This window comes from Lampetra planeri, chromosome 8 (assembly GCF_965212315.1).
Source record: "Lampetra planeri chromosome 8, kcLamPlan1.2.h2, whole genome shotgun sequence".
Lineage (NCBI taxonomy): Eukaryota > Metazoa > Chordata > Hyperoartia > Petromyzontiformes > Petromyzontidae > Lampetra > Lampetra planeri.
In genome coordinates this window covers 5,072,175-5,096,426 of record NC_136114.1, presented here as the reverse complement: position 1 = coordinate 5,096,426, position 24,252 = coordinate 5,072,175, and the positions used below count along the sequence as shown (strand labels likewise).

The following is a 24,252-nucleotide window of genomic DNA, read 5'->3' as shown; positions in this document are numbered from 1 at the left end:
CACAGCACTCGTTCCGGGTTCGCTGTCGAAAAATATCTTCTTAGCTCTACGAGCCTAACTCGAGATATTCTGGCAAATTGCCCAATGATGATGGATGTAATTGCCGGTGAAACGTCGTTCTAAAATTGTAAATGCCGTGGATTACTCTCCAACATACCGGTGGGCAGAAGTAGTAAACTAATTGTCGCGTTTTATTCACGTGACAAACCTTACTGGCTGTGTCGGGTGGTGGACAGTCACGACACATTTCTACTTACGCGATCTAACCCAACAACCTTGATTGTGAATAAACGAGATCAACATCGGACACGTCTGAGATACAAAAAAAAAACTCCAGGACCTATCGTGGGAAGAAGAATGTATTTCCATGACGAAGACAATAACTCTTGCAGTCGGAGAGCGTTCTCTATGAACCGGCGGTGCGCGCCATTGCGATGTTCACGCAGCCCTCTCTCTCTCGGCACTGCTCCTGACACCGTACAACTGTAGCTGGCGTCGTGTTCGTGTCGACTGCGTGCGTTGCAAATGTAAAGAAAAATGTGTTTGTAGACGCGGTGGTTACGTGGCCGCCAGGTTCGCGCCACCAGACAACGCCGGACACTTTTGCAACGAGGCTGTTCCATCTCAAGGGATGATCCGGAGTGAAAGATTTTAATTAATTACAATGCGTTGTCTCGAGCAGTGTATTACTACACAAAACCCATGACCTTTGACTCCTATAACACACGGCGGGGGGGGGGGGGTCTCTCCACCCACTGCCGCTGAACGGCGCTTGTCATCAGAAGGATTTGGCATGTTGCCCCGAGAGATGCCCCACCCTTTGTTAATGTTTAATGTGATCATGTCAAATGTTTGTTTTGTATTAAATGTTTTGAATATTTAATATCAGATTAGGGCGGAAGTTCACAAAGCCTTGGCCCACCATCAAGCAGATTGCACGGTGCCTGAATGATTTATTAATTGTGCAGGTGCAGCCTTTGAACAGGTGCATTTGCCGTGGTGAATATGGGACGCTCGGTAAAACAATCCCATCTGCAGCTCCGGTGCGAAGCGATGGCAATAGGCTGGGTGTCACATCTATCATTCTTCACTTCGATCTTCACTTCGAACACTTCTAGCAATGCAATGGACAGCATATGATTCCCAGCAGAACAATCTGTGAGTCAGTCGTAACAATGTTCTTAATATACCCCCCAAAGAGGCTCACTGAGTCTCAAGACTCTCGGTCAGGCAGGTCCTTTGTTTGATGGTTGGGCCAATTCCATAAATAAGTGTGAGGGAAGGAGAGCCAGCACCCAGAGAAACCCCACTTCACATCAATGGGCAACACTCAAAGCTCTACACAACTACATTCAAGCATCCATTGCTCTATTGCCATGTCCTATCCACTTCAGAGACCGCAGCATATGGTATTTCCAAACAGCCTCTCATACAAGGCCCAGTGATTGGTGCAATGTTTTAAAATCTATATACAGTAAAACCTTGGATTGCGAGTAACTTGATCTGCGAGTGTTTTGCAAGACGGGCAAACATTTTAAATAAATATAAATTTGATAAACGAGCGAGGTCTTGCAATACGAGCAGTACGTGGACACGCTTTGTCTGCCGAGCGTCACGTGATCACAACTGATATAAGAGTGCTTTGATGTACGAGTGCTTTGGATTACAAACACGTTTCCGGAACGAATTATGCTCGCAATCCAAGGTTTTACTGTATCTAGATCACCTCAAGCCTCCCATAAATCACGTGAGTGGTGTGTGGCCACACACACTATGAACACCTCCCCTCCCCCTATGAAAACACACGCTCCTCTGTAGATCTCACTTCTGCTTGCTCCTTCCTTCTCTCCCACTCACTGCCCTCCCCTCTCATTACCCTCTCATCCCCGACGTTTTGGCCCAGTCATTCCTTCTCCCCCTCGTACCCTTCCTGGACTCGTACCCCTCCTCTTCCTGTTAGCCTGCTGCTCATCTTGAGCCGTCTCTTCTTTGTCCATCTTGGGGACTTCCATCCTGGAATCCCTTCGCTTTGTCTGACTCCCCATTCAGTGGCATACCATCTTTTTTATTTTATTAGGAACCATTCATTGATACATATTGTCTGCAGTGATGAAATAAAAAAAACATATTTTCTTTAAAAAAGGAATGCAATGTCTGAATAATGGTTCAAGGGTTCAAATCCCGTGTGCAGTCGCTGGAATTTTTGTTTAAAATTATGAATTTCCCCGTGATATATTTCCCCACATGTTTATTTTTAACATAGCACACAAGTGATGCATTCTTTAGTCCTAGAACTGCTTACGAAATCAGAAACCACGATTTAAGCTGTGGTACTACCTAATATCACCGTGCCTCTCACCGGATGTATTTCAATGGTCTATCTTACCCATTCTCAACACAGGCCACTTTGAAGCTACACAGATGACCAGAATCATACAAAACTCAACTTCCATTCTGTTTGTCCACGTAAAATAATATATATAATAGTCGATCAGCCTATTGGCCTTCCAGAATCATGTTAGCCAGCAGCATTTATTTAAACTCACAAACGTTGGACTGGTTTTACTCTTCTAGGGCTCATCAGCAGAGTAAGACTTGATACGAAAAAAACCACTGCTGACTCACAGGATGCTATGGTAAGTGCTCTCTCTATCTCTACACCACTGAAACATGTTTTATTTTAGTGTAGATTTGTAAAACAGATATATGCATCAGTGTATTCTTTTGTTGTGAAAAAACGCTCCATTACAGTGCTCATTGGAATGTTATACTCTACACAAAATAACAAATCAATTGAATACATCCTTATCTTCAAAATCTTCAAAGATGGACTTTATGAAATTAAGTACAAAAACATGCGTGCTCTTTCTGTTATGCAGCCATTGATGGCTTGCTGAGATCATCAATTGACATACAAAAGCATGGCACTGTAATAAACACATTCCTGCGGAGGGAGCTGGTAGGAACGTTGGGTTGCTCGGTCAATGGCCAGGGTCAACGGCGGCGTGGTGTATTCCGCAAATATGCCCGACTGTGAGGGCGGGCACAAGCCGGCGTGAGAAGGTTAAACGTTGAGTTGTATAAAGGCACCAAGGGGTGACCAGCCCCTCCCCACCCAGCCCCACCCCTCCCACGACCTCCCCTCCCCACCCTCCCCTCACCACCCACCCACCCAGCCCCTCCCTCCCCACCCTCCCCACCCAGCCCCTCCCCACCCTCCCCTCTCCACCTAGCCCCACCTCTCCCATTTTTGGATGCACGATGGACGTACAGACGGACACAATAATCCCCTGTGGGCTGGTGTAACCAGGAGATTCCTACCAGTATTATTGGTATTGGATACAGCTCAATCAGTGTTCGTGGTTGTCCTAGGACAGGGGTCGGCAACCAAAATAACAAGAAGAGCCATTTCTTTCCAATTCGGTACAAAATTCAGTATTTCAAGAGCCGCAATGCATCTATGTACATATACTGTACATACGTATATATCGTCAAGAAGCAGCCCGTAAAGAGCCGCATGCGGCTCCGGAGCCGTAGGTTGCCGACCCCTGTCCTAGGGAAAAAATGACAATCGCCACTGTAATACGGAATTTCCGACACTGGCTCAGGGTTGGCAATTGCTCGTTGATCATGGAAGGTAGGCATGTGACATCTGACATCTGTTATATTTGCAAGTGATGTCGCAGGGTCTTCAGGATCTGCGAAGAATGTTAATTCTTTATATACATTTATGATCGATGGAGTCGAATAATCAACTCTACAGAAATCCAATGGATATTCATGATTTGGGGCCACGATCCAAGTCACCAATCGATACTTGTGTCTTGTTCTTACAATCTTCGTGTGTTGTTTATTGTGTGTTCTGTCCTATTTTTGCAGTCTCGTTTCATCCATTGGCTTCAATGTAACATTGCCTTGTTGCTCTGGAGACCTGGAGATCGATGATCGATGTTGGGTTGCCACGTTGATGGTGTTCGTCATATGAGTTGTCACTTAAGAGAGTGGGCCGCATGAAGGCTGCGACCTTCAAACTCCCTTTCGGACCGATGTGCTTCACCTTAAACAATGCGAATTCAACCCCAATGAAGCTTGGCGAGCCGAATGGAGTTCAAAATAACTCACAAACACCTCGTGAAAGGCCAAACGCAAAATATTCCTGGGTTTGATTTTCCACGAAGCTCATAGTCTACCCTATTTTGCTTCTGCATGAACCATGGCAGACACCCGATGCACAAATGAAAAATGTAAAACTCTGCGGTGTGCGACTGTGTGTCCATCCAGTACAGACCATATAACATATAACGACGCGATGCCCGATCCACAAATATGAAGGAGACATCGCAGCGATACACTCCGTAGCTCCTGACGTGGATATCTGGCTTGACCATCTGAATGTGAAATTGTAGTCCTTGCTCTGCATCTACATCAGCATCCATTCGAAAAAATAAGAATGTAACATTGGAATATTCATTTCATGGATCTCTATGAATCGATGATTGATGGATCAATGGCATCGTTATATTCCACATGCTATACAGGTATTTTGGTTCAGATTTATACTTGTTTTGCTTTTTTTATTCCGGTGACCCTGTTAAATTAGACTTATTCTGGTCTCTTGAGTTTGCCTCTAGCTACCAAAAATCAACTTAAAACTTGAACTTGCATGCTTAATGGAAACACAGACTTCTGTAAAACAAAAATTCCCGGTTGCATACAACACACTCAAAATGTATCAATAGTGCAGCAACATTGAAATCGACTGCCGCGTTGGCCTGTTTTAGCTGGAGGCTGTGCCATGAGTTGGAGTGCATTACCCGCAGGTCTACGAATGACAGGACTGTTAAGCATTTATCAAAATAAAATGTAGCAAATTTGTATGCTAAAAGTAATATGGAGGCGATGCTAATGTGCCATTAAGATCACCGTTACAGTGAAGGTCAATAATACATGTCAGAGAGTAGCAACACATCCTGCTGCTATGCATCGTAATTGCCTCGAGCCCACTGAAATGTAAGAGATAACGGTGGTGATAATAATGCTAACTTTTGAAATACAATATTGAAGTACTGTGTTTATATTATTGATTCTATCATAACAACAATATTCATCTGGACACCAGATGTTCACATTTTCCGATTGGCACAGTCGTCATCCAGCAGTGGATTAATCATAGCTATTGATCATGATGATAATGAAGAGTACAAGGATGGCTATAATAACAATACCTCTTAGATTGCCAACAAGTACAACGATGTTTTGGAACAATCAGGTGAGACATTAAATAAATAAAACTCAACTTGTGACGATGTGTGACGAAGAGAGGGGGGTTTGAGAAATGTGACGTCGTATCAAAATGCGCAACTTTAAATAAATTTAGACAACACGTTCTGCTTAATTAAATAGACTTTTTAATACATATCTTCTCCTACATCAGAGTGCAGTGCCACATTAAATACGCACTACAATGACAATAGTTTAAAGCCATTTAAAGCATGTTTATTTTTGGGGGGGGGGGGGGGCAGAGCTTTGTGACGTCATATTTGAGGGGGGGGGGTCTGACTTTTTGTGACGTTGTGTGACGAAGGGGGGGGGGGGATCAAAAATCGTCCAAAATCGCGTGACGTCATTTAAACTCAACAGATCAGTCAATAACATTGCAAGCCCCCCGCTTGCAAGCCCCCCGCTGTGTGGGGGGCAAGCGTGATGACAAGGCTCAAGCCATTGCAAAGAAAGGACAGGGCCAAGGTACTATTCGAGTGCGAGCATGCTTGAGGTCTTCATCGTGGACACCGCCTTACAAAATGAACACGCAGACATCGACTCGTGTTCTGGCCAGTAGAGCAATAGAGATTGTTTTAACCAGCAGAAATAGAAATGTCAGCCAGATCGATTAATAGTGGCGAGATGTTAACTACCTCCCCTGTTATACAGGAGGTCGTCGATTCGATCCCGACCCTGACACCTGTATATTTTGGAGATTGCATGCTCTAGATTTGAAGCTTGTGTGACTGCAAGGATTCATACTCTTAGTTTTGTCGGTAAAGTCACGTAGGTAAAAACGTCGTGATTTTTATTATTTTATTTTTATTAATTTTAATTTCATTTTTTTACCTACGTGACTTTACCGAAAAAACAAAGAGCATATTGCATGCTCTCTCCGTGGTCGTGTGGATTTTTTTCTGGGTCCTCCGGTTTTCCATCCATTATTTAGAAACATGAGTTTAGAGTAATTGGCTCCTATAAAAAAAAATATATAGTTTATTATACTACATGACCTCAGCCAAATTTTGGCACACACGTGTAAATGAGTTTTAATACGGACACTTGTAATACGTACAACAGCACACACAAATGTGCATGCATCATGTTTCATTGCACTGCATCTGCATGTTGATTTAGAAACATGAGTTTTAATACGGACACTTGTAATACGTACAACAGCACACACAAATGTGCATGCATCATGTTTCATTCTACTGCATCTGCATGTTGATTTAGAAACATGAGTTTAGAGTATTCGGCTGCTATAGATTTCCACGTGGTAAGCCAGGTCGCTTCTGAAAAAGAGCTACATAGCTCAGTGGACCTTACCTGGTAAAAAAAAAATGAAAATGTTCCAATAGTTAAGTTTATCAGTGTGGTGCCTCGAAAGCACTGCGAAATTGTCGAAACGGTGTTGATATGTGAACAGTGTAATATTATCAGTGGACCTTTAAACTTTTGCTTTCACACAATAGAGGATGTTAATATATAATGCAGTTACCTAAATTACTGTTGTATCAAATGTTGAACAATGTTTGTCGCTTTAAAACTACTCAGATGACAAGAACCCGTCCTCGTGTTTCCCATTGTCTTGGTGTTGTAACATCATGAAGTGCGATCTTTGGAAACAAAAGCCAGCCTATTTGCTCGCAACAAACAAAAACACAGTTTCCACTTGGGCATCATCTGCATCTGAAAGGGATACCTTGAAGACATCTACAACCAGTGACAGAATGAAAGCGGAGACTGTAATCCGTGTTTGCCAAAATGAAACCAGATTCATTGTTTTAGCTCTCTCTCGGTCTTGTTGCAAAAATAGCAAACACTGACTACAGTTAGGAGGTTTGCAACTGGTGGTGTAAGCATGATGATGATGATAATCAGGATTGTAGAAATACATGTAAAAGAAAATCACGAGGCACATCGTGAGTTGCTAAGTCATTCTTAAGATGGGAAGAGAAGAATCCACAGAACTCTCGCATATCGAGGGTTTACTGTACTCGGCATAGTCCATGAGCCAGAATGTGATACCAAATGTGATGGCAAGCATTTAGGAATGCACGTTTCTATATGTGGCTTATAAAACAGAGGATTACATGATAGGATACTCATGATTTAAGATTATTTCATAATTCATATACTGCTAATTTTTCCCATCTCACGTGATAGCAACAAGTGAAATAGTTTGACTGGGCCCTCCTATGGACTATATACTCTTTGGTTTTTTCGGTAACGTCATTTAGGTAAAAATAAAGAAATTAATTAAATCACGACACACTTACGCGGTTGTGCTTTCGCTAAGTTGTCCCCACCTGAAGAAGGACGCTTGTGTTGCGCCCGAAACGTCGTGTTTAATTTTATTTAAAAAAATACCTACGTGACTTTACCGAAAAAAACAAAGAGAATGAATCATTGCAGTCACGAAAACTTCAAATCTAGAACCCGTATGGACTATGAGAGCAGTAAGCCAGCAGCACTGAGATTCTGGGTCTAAATCCCGAGTTCTCACCCCTTTGATTCAACCAGATTCTCGTGTATAACGGGCCGATGCTTTCAAAACGTTCAACCGAGGAACACATTTTAGTAAATCATCATATAAATTAATCAGAGCCCAGGTCATTAATTAATCATTGTTTTAATGTACGTACATAGTTGAATCACTCATCAACCAATAAAAGTTGCTGTATATTTGGTGTGTAGGATAGACCCTCTAAGGATGCGTGGAGAAGGAGTTTTGATCTCCTTTACATATTTTTTTCCCCAGAGTTGTTGAGAAATGTCACCTTACGTTCACTTTTTAAGAATGCTAAATTATACGGCACAGTGATTAAGTCTTACAAGTATTATTTAAGGGGGCTGAAGGGTATGGAACAAAGGAAATAATATAAATACAAGATAATAACAATTGAATTGCATTAATGTCATACAAAATAAGACATAGGCATGTAAGTGCTGAACAAGATAGTTAACGCGTGAAAAAAATCTACATGGTACAAAGAGAATAAATGCATATTAATAAAATAATCAAATAAAGCCAACATTTACTCATCTTAAAATAGCTGACGAAAAGTAAAACGATGTAAGTAGCTATGCTCTTCGGTTCTTTCGGTAAAGTCACGTGGATAGAAAAAAATATAACCAATAGATCACGACGTTTCGATAGCAACACAAGCCATCGTCTTCAGGTGAAACAACACAGCAGGCGGACCGCTGGGGCAGGAGGAAATGTAGCGAGAGAGCTGCTGCAACCAAGGGTTAGGGGGCGTCCATAAATGACGTCACGCGATTTTGGACGATTTTTGACCCCCCCCCCCCCCTTCGTCACACGACGTCACAAAAAGTCAGACCCCCCCCCCCCTCAAACATGACGTCACAAAGCTCTGCCCCCCCCCCCCCAAAAAAAATAAACATGCTTCAAATCGCTTTAAACTATTGTCATCGTAGTGCGTATTTAATGTGGCGCTGCACTCTGATGTAGGAGAAGACATTTATTTAAACAGTCTATTTAATTAAGCAGAACGTGTTGTCTATATTTATTTAAAGTTGCGCATTTTGATGCGACATCACATTTCTCAAACCCCCCTCTCTTCGTCAAACATCGTCACAAATGTCTGACCCCCCCCCCCCCCTAGGTGCGTGACGTCATTTATGGACGGCTCCTTATATACGTTTGTGGTGGGTTCAACCCAAGGGTAAGTGGGCGGGACTAGAGATGGAATTTGCAAGTAAATGTAATCGCAGAGAGGGTAGGGGTGGGTGACCTCGGCTAAGCCGAAGACGATGTCTTGTGTTGCTATCGAAACGTCGTGATCTGTTAGTTATTTTTTCTATCTACGTGACTTTACCGAAAGAACCAAAGAGCATGAATCCCTGCAGTCACGAAAGCTTCGAATCAATAAGTAGCTGTGCTGCAGAGGTGTGGACTCGAGTCATGTGACTTGGACTCGAGTCAGACTCGAGTCATGAATTTGATGACTTGCGACTCGACTTGCATAACAATGACTTTGTCCCACCTATGAGATGTGGACTCGAGTCATGTGACTTGGACTCGAGTCAGACTCGAGTCATGAATTTGATGACTTGCGACTCGACTTGGACTTGCATAACAATGACTTTGTCCCACCTATGAGATGTGGACTCGAGTCATGTGACTTGGACTCGAGTCAGACTCGAGTCATGAATTTGATGACTTGCGACTCGACTTGGACTTGCATAACAATGACTTTGTCCCACCTCTGCTGTGCTCTACCATTGACGTTGCCCGATGTCCAGCTGGGTGAAATGTAAACATCTTCATAACACGGGGCAGTGAAACATGACATTTATTTAATAAGCGCAGTTTGCCGTACTCATTCTGGAGCACACTTCTCTTGGATTGCTGCGTTGCTGTGAGCTACACCAGTTTATTCGACTGCAGAACAAAAAGGAATCGTTAAACCATAGTGGAATTAAATATACAGTTTAACACGTAGGCTTTCGCGAACAATATTATTCATAATTAAGGTTTTTAAGTTCGATCGCGTTATTTATAAATGTGTCGCAACCCTCCACCACCTGACACGGCTAATCAGTAAAAAAGGTGTCACGTTGACAAAAGACAAATAGTTCACTACTTTAGCCCACCGGTGTGTTGAAGAGTGAATCCACAACATTTACAACCCTTACACTGATTACGCATGACAACATAAAAATGGCGTTGTTGTAAAAGTACAAAAACAAAGACCCACGTGTAGCTAACATCGGTTTTTGGGGCAAGTGCTGTTAGTGAAGACTTGCACAGCGCACGAGGGGGTGTTGTGGTAAGCTTCACACAGGCAGCCACGTTTGTCTCACCGGTGCTGATGTTCAAACACCACTCCAGGTATAATTTAACTCACCTGAGTTTACCTCGGTGAGGCCCAGGTATGCACGGTTCAGATTATTGCCACTGACGTTGCCCATGAGTGACAATCGAACTCAGGTCGTTAGTTTCATGTTGCAGCACGCCAACCTCTAAGCCCATCGCTCCCTTGCATGCGCACGCGTGCGCGTGAAAGTGCACACAGACACACCTATGCCCACTAACTCCAAGGACATCTGAAATGGCAGAGAGCTCTGGGACCTAAGCAGCCTTGCTGCAGCTACAATTGCACGCTTACACAAAAAAATCAATCAAAATGAATCTGCCTGGGATCAATAGGCAGATTACAGTGGCTGGGCTTCATATACAAGTAGCGTGTGGATCGCTTTCTGTTTGCTTTCCAGCGCTGATTATTGTTGAACGAAACAACTATATGAAAGCAAAGACAATTACTCGAAACATGGCTACGAACGTGAAGCGTTGAGCGTCGTTAATGCTCTTGTGTTTTCGCAGGCAGCCGATCTGTGCGGATGTTTGAGTGCTCAGCCCTCCTATCCGTGGGGGTTCGCCAGGAATGTTCGTTTCCCTCTCAAACGGAAGAATGTCCCCAAAAAACGTAAATCGGTTAAACGTCACAATGCAGGACCCTCCAGGAAGAAAACAACAGTAACAAAAAAACACATTCTTGAGACTCGGTAAGGCTTCGATGATAAAAGACTGTCCTTGATTAACAGCTGGTAAACAGATAAAGGTACGGCCTTGCAAGTAGCTGACTCGCGCCACTCCCGGCTGAAGGGCCTCCACTGGAGTGAGCATGACAGAGCCCCCTCGGGAAGACGTTTTGGCCAACTCTTCCACGCTGACCGCACACCATTGAAGAGGTGGCAGTAGCAACGCTTTAACCCACCACACGTGAGTTGCCAATCGACTCTGGAGTGAGAGAGAGGTGGATGGATTTGAGACATTGGCCAATTGTTTTAACCGGCGTGCTGGAGGACCTGAACCACCGACCTCTCCATTGCAAACGCACTGCGCTCCTTGATTAATTTACGATTGAAAATACTGGCTGCCCCTAATGTATTGCGAATCTATATATTTTTTATTCCATTATTTTGCAGGTAATTACTCTGTTTTGCTTAAATACGATAATGTTATGAGAGGGCTAAGCATCTCTGAGGTTAATGTGAGGAATGGCGTACGCAAACATATGCATACGTTTACATTTGTGTACGTGTTCATGTAAATGCGGCTGTTGTGTTCAGGAAATTCTCAGTTCTAGCCTCGGAGCAACGCCGTTTGTGAACGCTCTATTCAGTGAACGAATGCATGCGGCCGCATGTTATTAGCACCTAAACGCAGCCCGAAGCTAGCCTTTCTGAAACGAACACGAACCTGTTGTGTTTAAAAGAACTGAGTCATCTGCATTAATGAACAAAGCGTGAAGCAGGAAACGCGCACATAATACAAACTGTCCGGGGCACCGCTACGAAAAGAAATAAATAAACGAGCGATATTTTCCAGAACGCTAAGCTGGCGTGGAGTAGAAGATTATCAACGTAAGCCTTTACCGCGAGAGTACAAGGTACACCTATCCATAATCATAATATCCATGCGTAATTGTTCCCTATATTCCCATGATCCAATTTTTTTTATAAACATGAGAGGGAATCAATAAGATGAGTTGGATGTGATGTGCCAAATTAGTTCCCAGAACAGCATTCTTTACTATTCTAGCTGAAATAAAGCATAAACTACAACTGGATTTTGAGACCAAATACAAGATGCAGACATTAAATATAAGGGGTTCAACAATTGTTTCCCCTTGCAATTCAGTTTATTGGCTTAACTGAGCATCACAATGTAATTCACGAAAAGGTTCCTTTTTAACATTGTGGTAAATGTAGTGGCCTCTAGTGGCTGTTTGGGTCACGTGAACCCTCTCCATCAGTCACAATGTTGTGGTTTGGCTCTCCGACACACCGGTGTGCTGTACTAGTGACGAATTGGCCACGTTCTGTTCACGTGACAACCCTTACTAGTTGGCTGTGTCGGGTGGTGGCGGGTTTCCACGACACATTTATATATTTACGCAATTTAACCCCAAAAAAACCTCTATTATGGATGATATTGGTCGCGAGAGTCAACGTGTTAAACCCTCTACATCAGTGTTCTTCACTCAGTTTAAGAGAGGGCCACTTCCATCGAAAAGCACCAGGGCTGCCAGACATTTGAAACCATTTCGTTTTCCAGCATGACGCGGTGTTTTCCCACGTTGTGTATTGACGGGGGCCGCACATCAGGGGCCGCACTAAAGGTCACCAGGGGCTGCCAGTGGCATGCGGGCCTTGCAATGAAGAACACTGGTTTGTATAGAGTAGATAGAATATATACAAATAAAAAAACATCAGTAAACCAAAGAATGGACATCGGCTGACTGATCGATGCTTCGGTCCACTCGCGAGTTAATGAGACCGGTAGTTGCGATAGGAGATCAATAACAACAGCAAGAAGCCAAGTCAGAATGTAGCCATGCTCAAACGATGCAGCAGAACCCATCCCCTTTGGTGGTTCAGAACGAATAGTGAGAATTCCACATTGATATGGTTGGGGCCAAGTTTCTCCATGGGACAATCATTGTTGACTTCTCACTGTTGACGGTCCGAATGAAAAGCACAGGCAGGGATTAGAAACGAGAACCTTGGGATTATGAATTGAGCACCCTATTACCCCTTCGATTACCATTCTCTTGGGTGTGATGCCACACCAAGCCATGTGAACCATTAGTGGATGGAAATGACTTGGGGGAAACACGATTTTTCACTACTCCATTGTAAGAATTGGCTGTCAGCGAGACAAATGACATTGAACATTTGATCTTTTTTTCGTGATACACAAAGAGGCTCTAATTTTATTTCGTAAAATAATCCAGAGAAAAAAAGAATGACGACCCTTAAAAGTTATCATTTATATCTGTTAATGAGACAAATTTACGATGTTTTATTACAATTGCACACGCTGTCATAGATCCACTTCTCAGATCGGACAACTACGATGTGATATCATCATACAGCTCCGATGTGATGTCATCGTCATTGAACAGCTACGATGTGATATCATCATACAGCTCCGATGTGATGTCATCGTCATTGAACAGCTACATTGTGATATCATAAAACAGCTACGATGTGATGTCATCGTCATTGAACAGCTACAATGTGATATCATCATACAGCTACGATGTGATATCATCATACAGCTACGATGTGATTTCAACTCCATCGTACAGGTGTGATGTGATGTCATCCTCATTTCATATTCATGACGCACTTCCCTGCGTATCGCGATGCTGCGGAAAAACTGTGGCTTTGTCTTTTGGGATGGCTTTAAAAGGGCTCGTCATGGACACAACGTCAGATTCGTTTCCGTTATGGAACATGACAAATGTTGCCAAATGTGTGTGCGTGCTTAGTTACGTAGAGATTTAGCTACAGAGCCACGGCATATGGATTGCTGGGGATAGGGCCATTAGCGAGCACCTATTAGGTCCAACAAAGCGCTTGAGGTGGATATGGGGAGAGTCTGGGAGTGGCAGTGGAAAAAAGCTGATTGTCTGAAACATTCGTTTTATATATAAATTATTAGTTAAATGAATGTCAGTTTTAAAGAAGGTAGGTTTTGTTAGCTTGTTGTTATACGTTACCAATGCAGATCCTAAAATATATGTTTTACATGCATAAGCTAGACAAATTAATGATGTATGTATGTATGAATTGTAAGTCTACGGTCATTATGTGTGTATTCGTACTTGAGAGGCATAGCAAGGATTCATTAGAGCGACGAAGACACGCAGTGCCCTGCATATTATTTCAAGATCCGTACTGCGCGCACAGTCAGGGAGGCCTTCATCCAGCAGTGGAGTGTTAAATGGCTGAACGTTGATAATGGTATAATGATATAATGATAATGATATATATATGTGTATGTAGATCTTCTTTCGCACCGTATGTAGCTAACCGAATTCATCGGAGGTGCGGGCGAAGGACACAAACTAAACACAAAATGACCATCATAGTCTTCATTGCACGTGTGATTTCCACGCGTTAACAATAGCAGCAGCAGCAGCAGCAGTTGTCAAGCAGCCACAGGTCCGTAAGCTGCTTCGGTAGGGCTTTTTTCTCAGCCAATTGTTGGAGGCTGACGGGGGGGGGGGGAGTGCTGTGGTTGAGCGCTAAGTGCTCGGGCACTTGATTGAGTTCCAGTCCGGTTTGCAGTGAGCAGCTCACGCCGAGACGCGCAAGGCGACTGCGCGTGGAAGGAAACACAGTGCGTGTAGAGCGCACTCACGCACGCACGCACACACCATTGTTATTCTTGGTTCTTTCGGTAAAGTCATGTAGATATAAAAAGAAAGTAATGAAAAAAAATGTCGTTAAAAATATATATATAAATAATACGTTTAATTTTTTTTTTTATTATAATATTTTAATTATTATTTTCAAATTTTTTTTTGTATTTGAAAATTGTAATTTCATTTTATTATTTTATTATTTTTGTTTTCTACCTACGTGATTTTACCGAAAGAACCAAGAATATTAATTCCTGCAGTCACGAAAGGTTTAAGTCAAAATGTACGCACATTGTTGTGTGCGTCTGAGGCATTGCTCACGAGGTCGATGTGGGGAGAGTTGGCACAGTGATTAGCGCACTGCTCCACGAAGTCGGCCAAGCCGAGTTCGTATTCCCACTCATGGCCAACATCGGTGGTTAATTATCTAAACTGGTCTTGGGCCCTCCCCTATGTCCATTTAACCTCAAATGAGTACCTTGTGTGGTGTGTAAACATTAGTATTAGGGAGACAAAGGTGGCTCAGGCGTGGTGCTGTCCACCCAACCTCTGCTGGGCTGTTTAGGATTTAATAGGACTTGCCCGAACAACATGTTAAAGACTATTCTGGTGATCTTCATCTTTGTTTATAAGGTTTATAAGATGAGTCAGTGGGTGAATTTTTTTAAATATATAAAGTGTCATACAGCATCGTGATAGTTTACATATTTAGAAACAATGAGACACCACAGGAGGTGTTCCTCAATTTCGCAGCGATGTTACAGGTGACATATAATGAGAAAGATTCAAGAAGTTAATCAGCAGATACTATACAATATCATGATATCCAACATCAAGGATTACGCGGAATAGCATGCCGCCAACCGTCGCCACGCAGCGCTGAGCGGCGTGGTGAGTCATGGGGGAAAACACCGTGACCCATCCCGCAGTCGATTGACAGAGATCCGCAATGTATTGCTGATCTATTTTTATTCACGAATTTGGATACCCCAGCGAAGAGAGATTTTCCGTACTTTAGAGGGGGGGGGGGGGATAACTCTTCAGAAAACACAGCAGGCGTCACAGCGCACGTTTACGCTGACACAGCTGTCAAGTCCAGTTTATTTCCTGTGGTGTGTGCAAGGCGCATCAACAATGACACTTCATACGTTGTTATTATAATAAAAGTTATTTTTTCCCCCCGTGGCACACCGTGGGATGCAGGTGGGGTGCCTACGCACGTGGCCTATACTCCAGCACCGCGAAGGCAACTCGGGCTGGTGAATCACCGCGCAAATGTCGCGAAACTCCCCATGGCCGTTGAGGAGACGCCACATACCCTGCCTCACCAGCGTAGAGGCTCCGCCTGTTCCTCCGGTATGGGATAGAGTGTTTCCCCATCGCATGTGGTTTTTTTTTTAGGGGTGCTCCGTTTTCCTCCCACATGCAATCACTCATTAATTGGCCAATAACAACTTTGTACGTAGAAGACAGCGTAGCTTTGGTAATTGTTGGCACCGGCTCATCGTGTGGCTGCCTTCCCGCTTGTCTGTGGTTCCCCGCGCCTCTGAGTTGCTCTCTCCCTACGAGAGTGAGTGAACACTGTGCACACTACGAGTTGAGATTCTAATTCGAATGGTAAAAAAAAATCACGAAGGGGTCGAGGATTCCAGGATGACAGGCACGGCTCAAGACGAGCAGCTGGAAGATAGAAGGAGCAACAGGCAGGAAGGGGATGAGGGGAGAAGGAATGACTGGGTCAAGAAGTCGGGGATGAGAGGGTGATTAGAGGGGAGGGAAGAGCAGTTATGAGCTACCCGTCAGAGGCCGTTGGACTGCGAGAAGGGCTGCGTGCAGAACGAGAGTGAGCGAGAGAGTGAGCGAGAGAGTGAGCGAGAGAGTGAGCGAGAGAGTGAGCGAGAGAGTGAGCGAGAGAGTGAGCGAGAGGTGGGGGTTTACATAAAGTTATAAAAAAAAAATACGAAATGATGAACGAAGCAAAGTGCCGACTACACCGAGCATCTTCTTGTTTCCACTGATCGTAAAAAAAATGAGAGGGACAGAGAAGGAAGGAACAAGCAGAACTGAGCTGCAGGGAGCAGCGTCTGTTTTCACAGGGGGCGGGGAGAGGGGAAGGGTTTAGAGTGGGAGTGGCCACACACTCGTCACGTGATACACACTCGTCACGTGACTTGCGGGAGGCTTGAGCTGATGTATATATAATGGTCGGGCAGCTCTGCAGTTTGATTGCTTTACTCGCGAAGGAAAGCTTGCGAGTTAAAATCCTAGTCAGGGGTAAACTCTGAAGGGAGAAATAGAAATGCATCTGGGTGCGCATAGGGAAGGCAAAAAATTGCCGTCCTTTGAAGAGACTGATTGCCAACATGGAAACGTGGAATTTCTACCGCCGGCCACAAACAGGGACGAGCATTGTTGAACGTCCACTTGAGCACCGTGACACTCGGGGAGAGACTTCCACACTTGAATGTCAATGTACACATACTCACAGTATAGATGTTCTATAGCCAGTGATGTCCTACATATTTCCAGCACTATAGCTGTCCAGTGTGACCGCATAACATCAGCAGCAATCTATCTGACTCCTGCACACGAGCGGATACCATCATCCCATTTCCGTAGTGGAAGTCCTCTCGGGAGAAAAGAGGGGCACTGCATAATATCACGAGTGTATTTAAATATTTTACGAGCCTGTAAACCCACGTAAAAAAAACTGGAGGCAAAGACAAATAATAACTTCCTGTTTAAGTGCCAGCTGTGACCTGTGACCCATGCACCGCTGCATTGCATCAAGGTCATTGTTGTGCGTATCGGTCTTCGTTGAGGCAATGTACAAGAATAGAACGACCAACGCCAATAGGGCGATGGTGTAAAGTAAAGGTCCAGTCCTGCGGTAGCCTGCTCAGGCCACTGCTGGCAGAAGAGCCTCCACTAGAGGAGTCCCTCTCGAGGAGCATGTTGGCTTCTGCACTGGCCAAACGCCTTGCAGGAGGTTGAGAATACCCACACTTTACCCCACTACACGCCACCTGCCGATCGACTAATCGTGGTGTACCCATGTGGAGGCTGCTGGGTGGACAGAGGCAGGGGTTTGCGGCAACTTCCACCAACGTTTCAAGTGACAAGATAGGAGACAGAACCATAATCCGCTGGATTGCAAGTCCAGTGCGGTGATCGCCACGTCGCGGCAGCTTCTAAGCATTTTGATACAACTGCAAAACGAACATGCTTTTGATCCGCACAGATTTTTTTTTATTTGCCGTCCACGGGGCCGCGTTTAGAAAACGACTGATGTGACGATAGCGATCGCCCATCGGATACGTCCTATTTTTATTTGTATCATGCAGTCAGCAGCTGAACAGCATGTGGGTCATTACCACGTGACGTTTCTTTTTTATGCTCACTTAACGGGGGCCTGACGTATATTCGCGGGGACATGCGGATAGGAGACTCTCGTTAATTTCACCTACTGGAAACGGCTGCTGTGACACGTTCATAGGCACGCTCACTGCCAGCGGCTGGCGCCGGATCAATTTCGACGCACGGCAACTTGTAACGCACAGAACGGTTTGCTTTTTTCAGCCAGGTGTCGTCACGGTCAAAGCGCCTGACTCACAATCGGAAAGGTTGCCAATTCAAATGCTGGTTGTAGGTGAATCCAGTCTATCATCCCTCTGGAATACATTTTACGAGTGCTGTTTTGTGAGGAAGTCGACAGTGGTGCAGGCTCTCATCTCCTTGAGGCAGTGGTGGAAATTCCACGTTGCTATGACAGGAGATAGTCTCCCCCGTGTAACATTACAAGCACAATTTAAAAAAATGAATCTCAGTGGGCTCTCGCAGGTTAAGTAGAGGACAATTAATATTTAATTGCCACACTGTGCAACAGCCATTCTATTTTCAGAGCCAGAAAACCTGGAGACCCCGATGCCATGTGTCGGCACCATTCGTCCGGTCGCATGTGGCCACCCGTGCCCACTCTGAGTTGCTCTCCATCGTGATTGCACCCACGTGCAAGCGAGCTCGGCGACGCAATAAGAAAAGGTGACCCGCACGCACGCCACTTAAAAGGCAGCGGAGCCGGGGATGAGTAAGCTCCCCGCTGCATGCAGTCACAGCGCGCGTGGTCCATGCCCCCCCCCCTTCTCTCTTCAGCCTGCCCTGTTCGCGTAAAGCCCTTAATAAATCTGGCCATTAAAAGAACCATGCGCCCATCACAGTCGCCACTTATTTCTATTCACGGAGGTTCTTTTCACACCGCCCCAGCTGGGCGGTGGCGAGATTAGAGCTTCTCAATTCTAACATCCATGTGAGGGGTTGATTCAGACCATCATTCTTCCAGGATCAATAGCAATGATACGGTTTTGTGGGAAGTGAACAATTGCCCTTTGCAGAAACCCCCCACCATGGTAATGTGGAATTTCCACCACTGGTCCAGGGCTGCCAATGGCGATGAGCACCACCCAAACTCGTCTTTGATGCTGACTTGACTTTGACCTTCACATAACCTGTCTTGGTATTGCTATGCTGCCCACGCTGGGACACGTTCCCGACATCCTGAATCAATCGATTTGAAGAGATGGGTACGTTACACTTGCAGACTGGCATACGGATGTCGAATTTTCACCACCGCCTCATGAGTTGCGAGTGGGTACGAATACTGCCCAGTATCCTCTTTGACTTTTAACTGCATCTGACTTGCCCTGGTACTGCTTTACTCCCCACACCGTAACAACCGATTAAAGGAGTTGGGTAAGCTACACTGGCAGTTCTATCCCAGAAGAATACCAGCCCTAACTCGTTTGAGTATCGATACATTTTGAATTATTTTAACACGGGAGATATTTTGCTGATTGAAAGAGCTCGGAGTGGTGTGTTGAAGAGCCAAGGCAATATTGCATGGGTTTTTCAACATACCACTTTCCGTCCATTGAAAATGCAACATGGCACGGATTCTTCAATTAATCTGTGTGCCCTCATTGATAACTGCGCATCTCGGCAGCAATGAAATTGCGTAAAACAATCGGCGACTCTCTGCTCAAATAGTCGCTTCGTAGTATTCGTCTCCATGGACTGTTCTGCGACGGTAGTGGAAACTCCCCATTTCTATGCCCGTGGCCAGTTCTTCCACAGGACAACCAATTAAGTTACATAGGGGCAGTTGGTAGTCTACGTAGATAAGCTTCAACCGTTGACATTTGGTGATATGCCCTCAGCACTCAAAGGGTTCACTTTACAGCATAAATCGGCTTCTGTTAATGTAATTAATGACGCCCTGTAGACATTTACAAGTGGTTCAATGGTTACTCGAACGCGTCAATCCGAATACATCAATCCAAAGAAAAACATGTTTTTTTTTATAACAGTCACCTCTCCGGAAGGGTTTCCTATCCACTATAATTTTAATGACCTATTAAAGAGACCCTTAAGATTGGTGCATGCCATTTGTACATGCACATTGCAGCCCACGCATACCTACAGGACAGCATTGCAATTACTGTATATCAGTGACACAGTGTGTCTTCTTGTTACGAGTGTGTGAATTGGAAATGCTTCTGAATTTAAATGCATCCGCAAATGCAAAATTGTCTGTGCATTGCATGCTTGCCTTCAGCATTCGCGCCGTACTGAAAACTACAATATGAGCTTTTCAGTGCATGGAGAAATATTAATATATACCGTATCACACAATGCATTACACTTGTATCACATCATCGATTAGTGATCAGCTGATGGCATTGACTTGGAAGGATACACCGTGATGTATTTCTGTCTCCTGTGCAATTTCCCATCTATTTTCAACATACCGACGTCTATATTAAGATTCCATTTTGGCTAATTGGTAAAGCCATGCATTAATGCTGGTCATCATCAGCAGCCAAGATCAATCCACTGCTGGATGGAAGAGAATCACAAAGCCATCGGTATCTCTCACGATCGAACAATGTCATCATTTGCCTATCACCTGCACACGAGCTGAGATGGCTGCTTTTTAAAAATGTATACTGTAGTGAAAACATAATATAACCTAAAATACTGAGGGTATTTATAAGTGGCACAACAACGTGATGCTTTGTCTTCATTGTTGAAATCATGGTTGGTAACATACATAGAATCTATGCTCAAGCAAGCGAGAGCCATCCTACTGAAGCGTATAGTTACACACGTGTTGCGCACACGTTGGCTGGCAACAGGGCACGATGTTGTACTCTGGCATCACTGTTTAAGCGAGCTGCCGCTGGTAGTCGGCAGTGTTTGCGAGCACCCATTAAGGTGGCCCAAAGGCCGGCACGTAGCAAACGCCACGGTCATGTCCCTCGCTGCCTTGGGTCTACCCAAGGGCCTGAGAGAAGGCAATTGCGCCAGTGGTGGAGGCGGGCGAGTGCCTCAGTGGGATTCGGCCTCTCTGGAGGAGGGGGCCGGGCTTTGTATTGTGGTCGCGTGCGCTGCGAGCGCTCTGCCACTTCGTTAAAATTGCACACACGATGCATGTACCGCACATGCGTCGTGCAACAGCGAGGCAATTGTCCTTGTTCGTAGTACAAGAAGGACCGTTGGCCCCGAAACGTTGCCTATTGCACATGTTTGTTTTCCTCTTAAGGCCGCGGTGCTATTGAAGAATGTGTTTGGGGGTTTTCTGTCGTTGGTATTAATCGCGCGTGTGCACCACGGCCGATGCAGCGTGGCCAGTCAACGATGTGTTTAGTGTGTACATGTTACGGACATTCGTAAAGTGTGAGGACATGTTGGAGGCAATGGTACAGCGGCCATGTCGAGGCGTAGCAACGCAATGCTCTCCGTGCAGCCCAAATGGCAATGTACATGCGTGGTGTATGAAGTAAAAACAATAAATGGCATCATGTACACACGTTTATAATGAGCTACTAGACGGCAAATCAACAAACAAAGCATGACGTCCGTCAATAGCACTGTCTAAGCGTGGAAACATGTGTAACACATTGACTATATGAACGGATACACGGCATTCACTCAAATATGTGCACCCAGACATTCGATGTTAATATATGGAATGCTATTCTTAGGTTTTTTCGGTTAAGTCACGTAAGTAAAACATCAAAATAAAAATAAAATAAAAAATCACGACGTTTCGGAGGCAACACAAGTCTCCGTCATCAGGTGGGACCGTCACAGCCGAATTAGCTGCATCAAGTGATGCAGCTAATCAAGTGATGCAGCTAATTCGGCTGTGACGGTCCCACCTGATGACGGAGACTTGTGTTGCCTCCGAAACGTCGTGATTTTTTATTTTATTTTTATTTTTATTTTGATGTTTTACTTACGTGACTTAACCGAAAAAACCTAAGAATATGAATCTTTGCAGTCACGAAAGCTTCAAATCTAGAATATGGAATGCTATGTAGGCAGGTTGAGACACAACGATGCATCATCATGCAGCACGTGCACGTGCCGTTACTTCTGTACACGGCTCCATGCGTAACATATGTACAGCACAGATGCACTTCAGTAGGATTTACTTACGCGCCCTGACCCTTGTATGGAAGAGGAATCGCAAACCTGACATGAAATGTAAAGGCATTCCAGCAGAAGCAGGGATGATCTCTGTAGATAATCACATGCCCTCTGAAATTAGATGCACGTGAATTCATTCATATGCGCCTCCGTGCGTCTGCCGTAACACTGAACAATTCAGGCAGCCGCTGGCCGACACAATCTACAGACGCCACGCACAATGCACGTGCATTCGTGTCCCCGTCATAGTGATGTGGAATAAAAAAAAATAATCAGGTGCAAGGGCACGATGTTCAACGTGGAGACGGGCTCATTTGATCTCCTTGACCCGTTTAAAAATTACACGATGCCAGGATGAGATACGGCGCACAGCGTGTGCGTGTGACCTGTTGACGATTTTTTCCCCGGACGAGTCACGTGTACGCGCTACATGCAATGCACCTGTACGAGTTGATATTCTACGACGAGCGTAGCGCGAGGCGGGTTGTACAGATATTGCAGCGCCTAACGGTGGATGCAGACATCCCCCACACATCATCATCATCGCCACGGTGATCTCCGCCACGAGAATGTGGCATTTACAGCACTTTAAAAAAAATAAAAAAACAAGATTCCAACGCAGAAATGCAAAAGGAAATCCCATAGACGGTTGTGGCAAGTGCTAGTTGCGAGAACATATGAAGAGTGATATAACTAACTAGAGGGTTACGAAGTGTAGGCAGTCCCACTCCCGGTCGCCTTTGTCTCTCCAGTGCTGATGTTCACACGCCACAATGGGAACTTTTTAAAGGCTGAGTCGACCTAGGGGAGACCCGGAATCATGTCAGACACCACTTGCTATTGATGGCAGCCCGTGAAAGGGAATCGTACTTGGGTTACCACTAAAGATAAAGACAGATATCCCCCATATAGCCTTCAACAGACTGTTAGGACAAGTGCTGTTTGCGAACACCTATGAAGGCCGGCACGGCACACGAAAGGGTGATTTGCCAACACCGCGCCCGACCGCCTTTGTCTGCTTAGTGGTGATGTTTACACACAACACCAGGTACTCATTTGAGGCTGAGTTGACCTAAGGGGAGGCCCAGCACCGGTTCTGTTAATCATCACCGGCGTTGGTGGCCGTGAGCAGGGAATCGAGCTCAGATTCCCCGGGTTCGTAGCGCAGCGCGCTGACCGCCTACACCCCCCCATCCCATCCCCGCAACTCACGCTCAGACACAGAACACAAATGCAAGCACACACATCACCGTGAGCCCTCTCCACCCCCGTCCACACCCCCGCGCGTCTTACCCTGGCCGCTCTGGAAGAATACGGATCCTCAAAGAGCGCCCACATCCTGGGCTGCCACCGGCGCATGAAGCTGAGCTTCCCTCCGTCGGGACTGCGCTCGTCGAGCCCGAACCTCTTGGAGACGTCGCCGTCCTCGGTGCCCTCGTCGTTGCCGTTGATGTCCGGGTTCTCGAAGCTCACCAGAGCCTCCTCGGCGTCGCGGTGCTGCCGGTAGTTCATCCAGCAGCACGGCTCCACGTCCGTCTCGTCGATGCCCCAGAAGATGAGCTCCTCCTCGAACAGGGGGCCGCACACCTCGGACGGGCAGTGCAGCTTGCCCGTGCGGTAGTAGTTGAGGATGTGCGCGAACACCGTCGGGTGGCGGTCGAAGAAGAACTCGTTGGCCTTCGCGTCGTAGTCGAAGTTGGCGAACGCGTCCGGCTCCGTGAGCCACGAGAGGCGCGTGCCGGGCAGCGTGCGCAGCGTGCTGCGGTACGTCTCGTGGCGAGTGCCTCCCACGTTGATGACCACGCGCTCGTTCTCGTCGCTCCTGCCCAGGTCGCCATCCAGGCACGATTTGCAGGGGGACTTGTTCCCCGACTTGTGGCCGCAGTATGGAGAGATGCAAACCGAGGTGAACATTCGTGCTGGCCGATACGACCGTGACCCAAGGAACCCCACCGGGGGCCAGGTGGCATGCACAGCATGCACGCGAGGGTGGTCCGTGCGCCTTCGGCCGTGATGTCTGTGTCTGTCTTGTGTGTGTGTGTGTGCTGGTCTCGCTGGGTGGGTGTGTGTGGCGCTCTTGTACCCTTACCCCCCCCCCCCCCGCAATGAATCGGTCGAGCTCTCCTCTATCAATATTCTCTATATATCTCAACGTTTCCGCCCGCCCGCCCGCCCCCTCCCTCTCCGGATCGCTTTGCTCTCCCCACCAGAGGAAGCTGTCACATGTCTAGAGATGGAGAAATGTGGATGTGACTCAAGGCGAGGTCAGATTTATTCTTCCCAAGTGAGATTATGATTATTATTATTACGACCTGGT

General features: G+C 45.6%; 1 protein-coding gene across 1 annotated transcript in view; it reads right to left on the bottom strand.

Annotated features, from left to right (window-relative positions):
* LOC144720447 (voltage-gated potassium channel KCNC1-like) overlaps positions 1-23,849 on the bottom strand; it is a 37,132-nt gene extending 13,283 nt beyond the window's left edge. Inside the window, exon 1 of the mRNA XM_078597249.1 lies at positions 23,229-23,849. Coding sequence (XP_078453375.1) covers positions 23,229-23,849 — 621 coding nt within the window. The remainder of the gene's footprint in view (positions 1-23,228) is intronic.
* Positions 23,850-24,252: the final 403 nt, after the last annotated feature.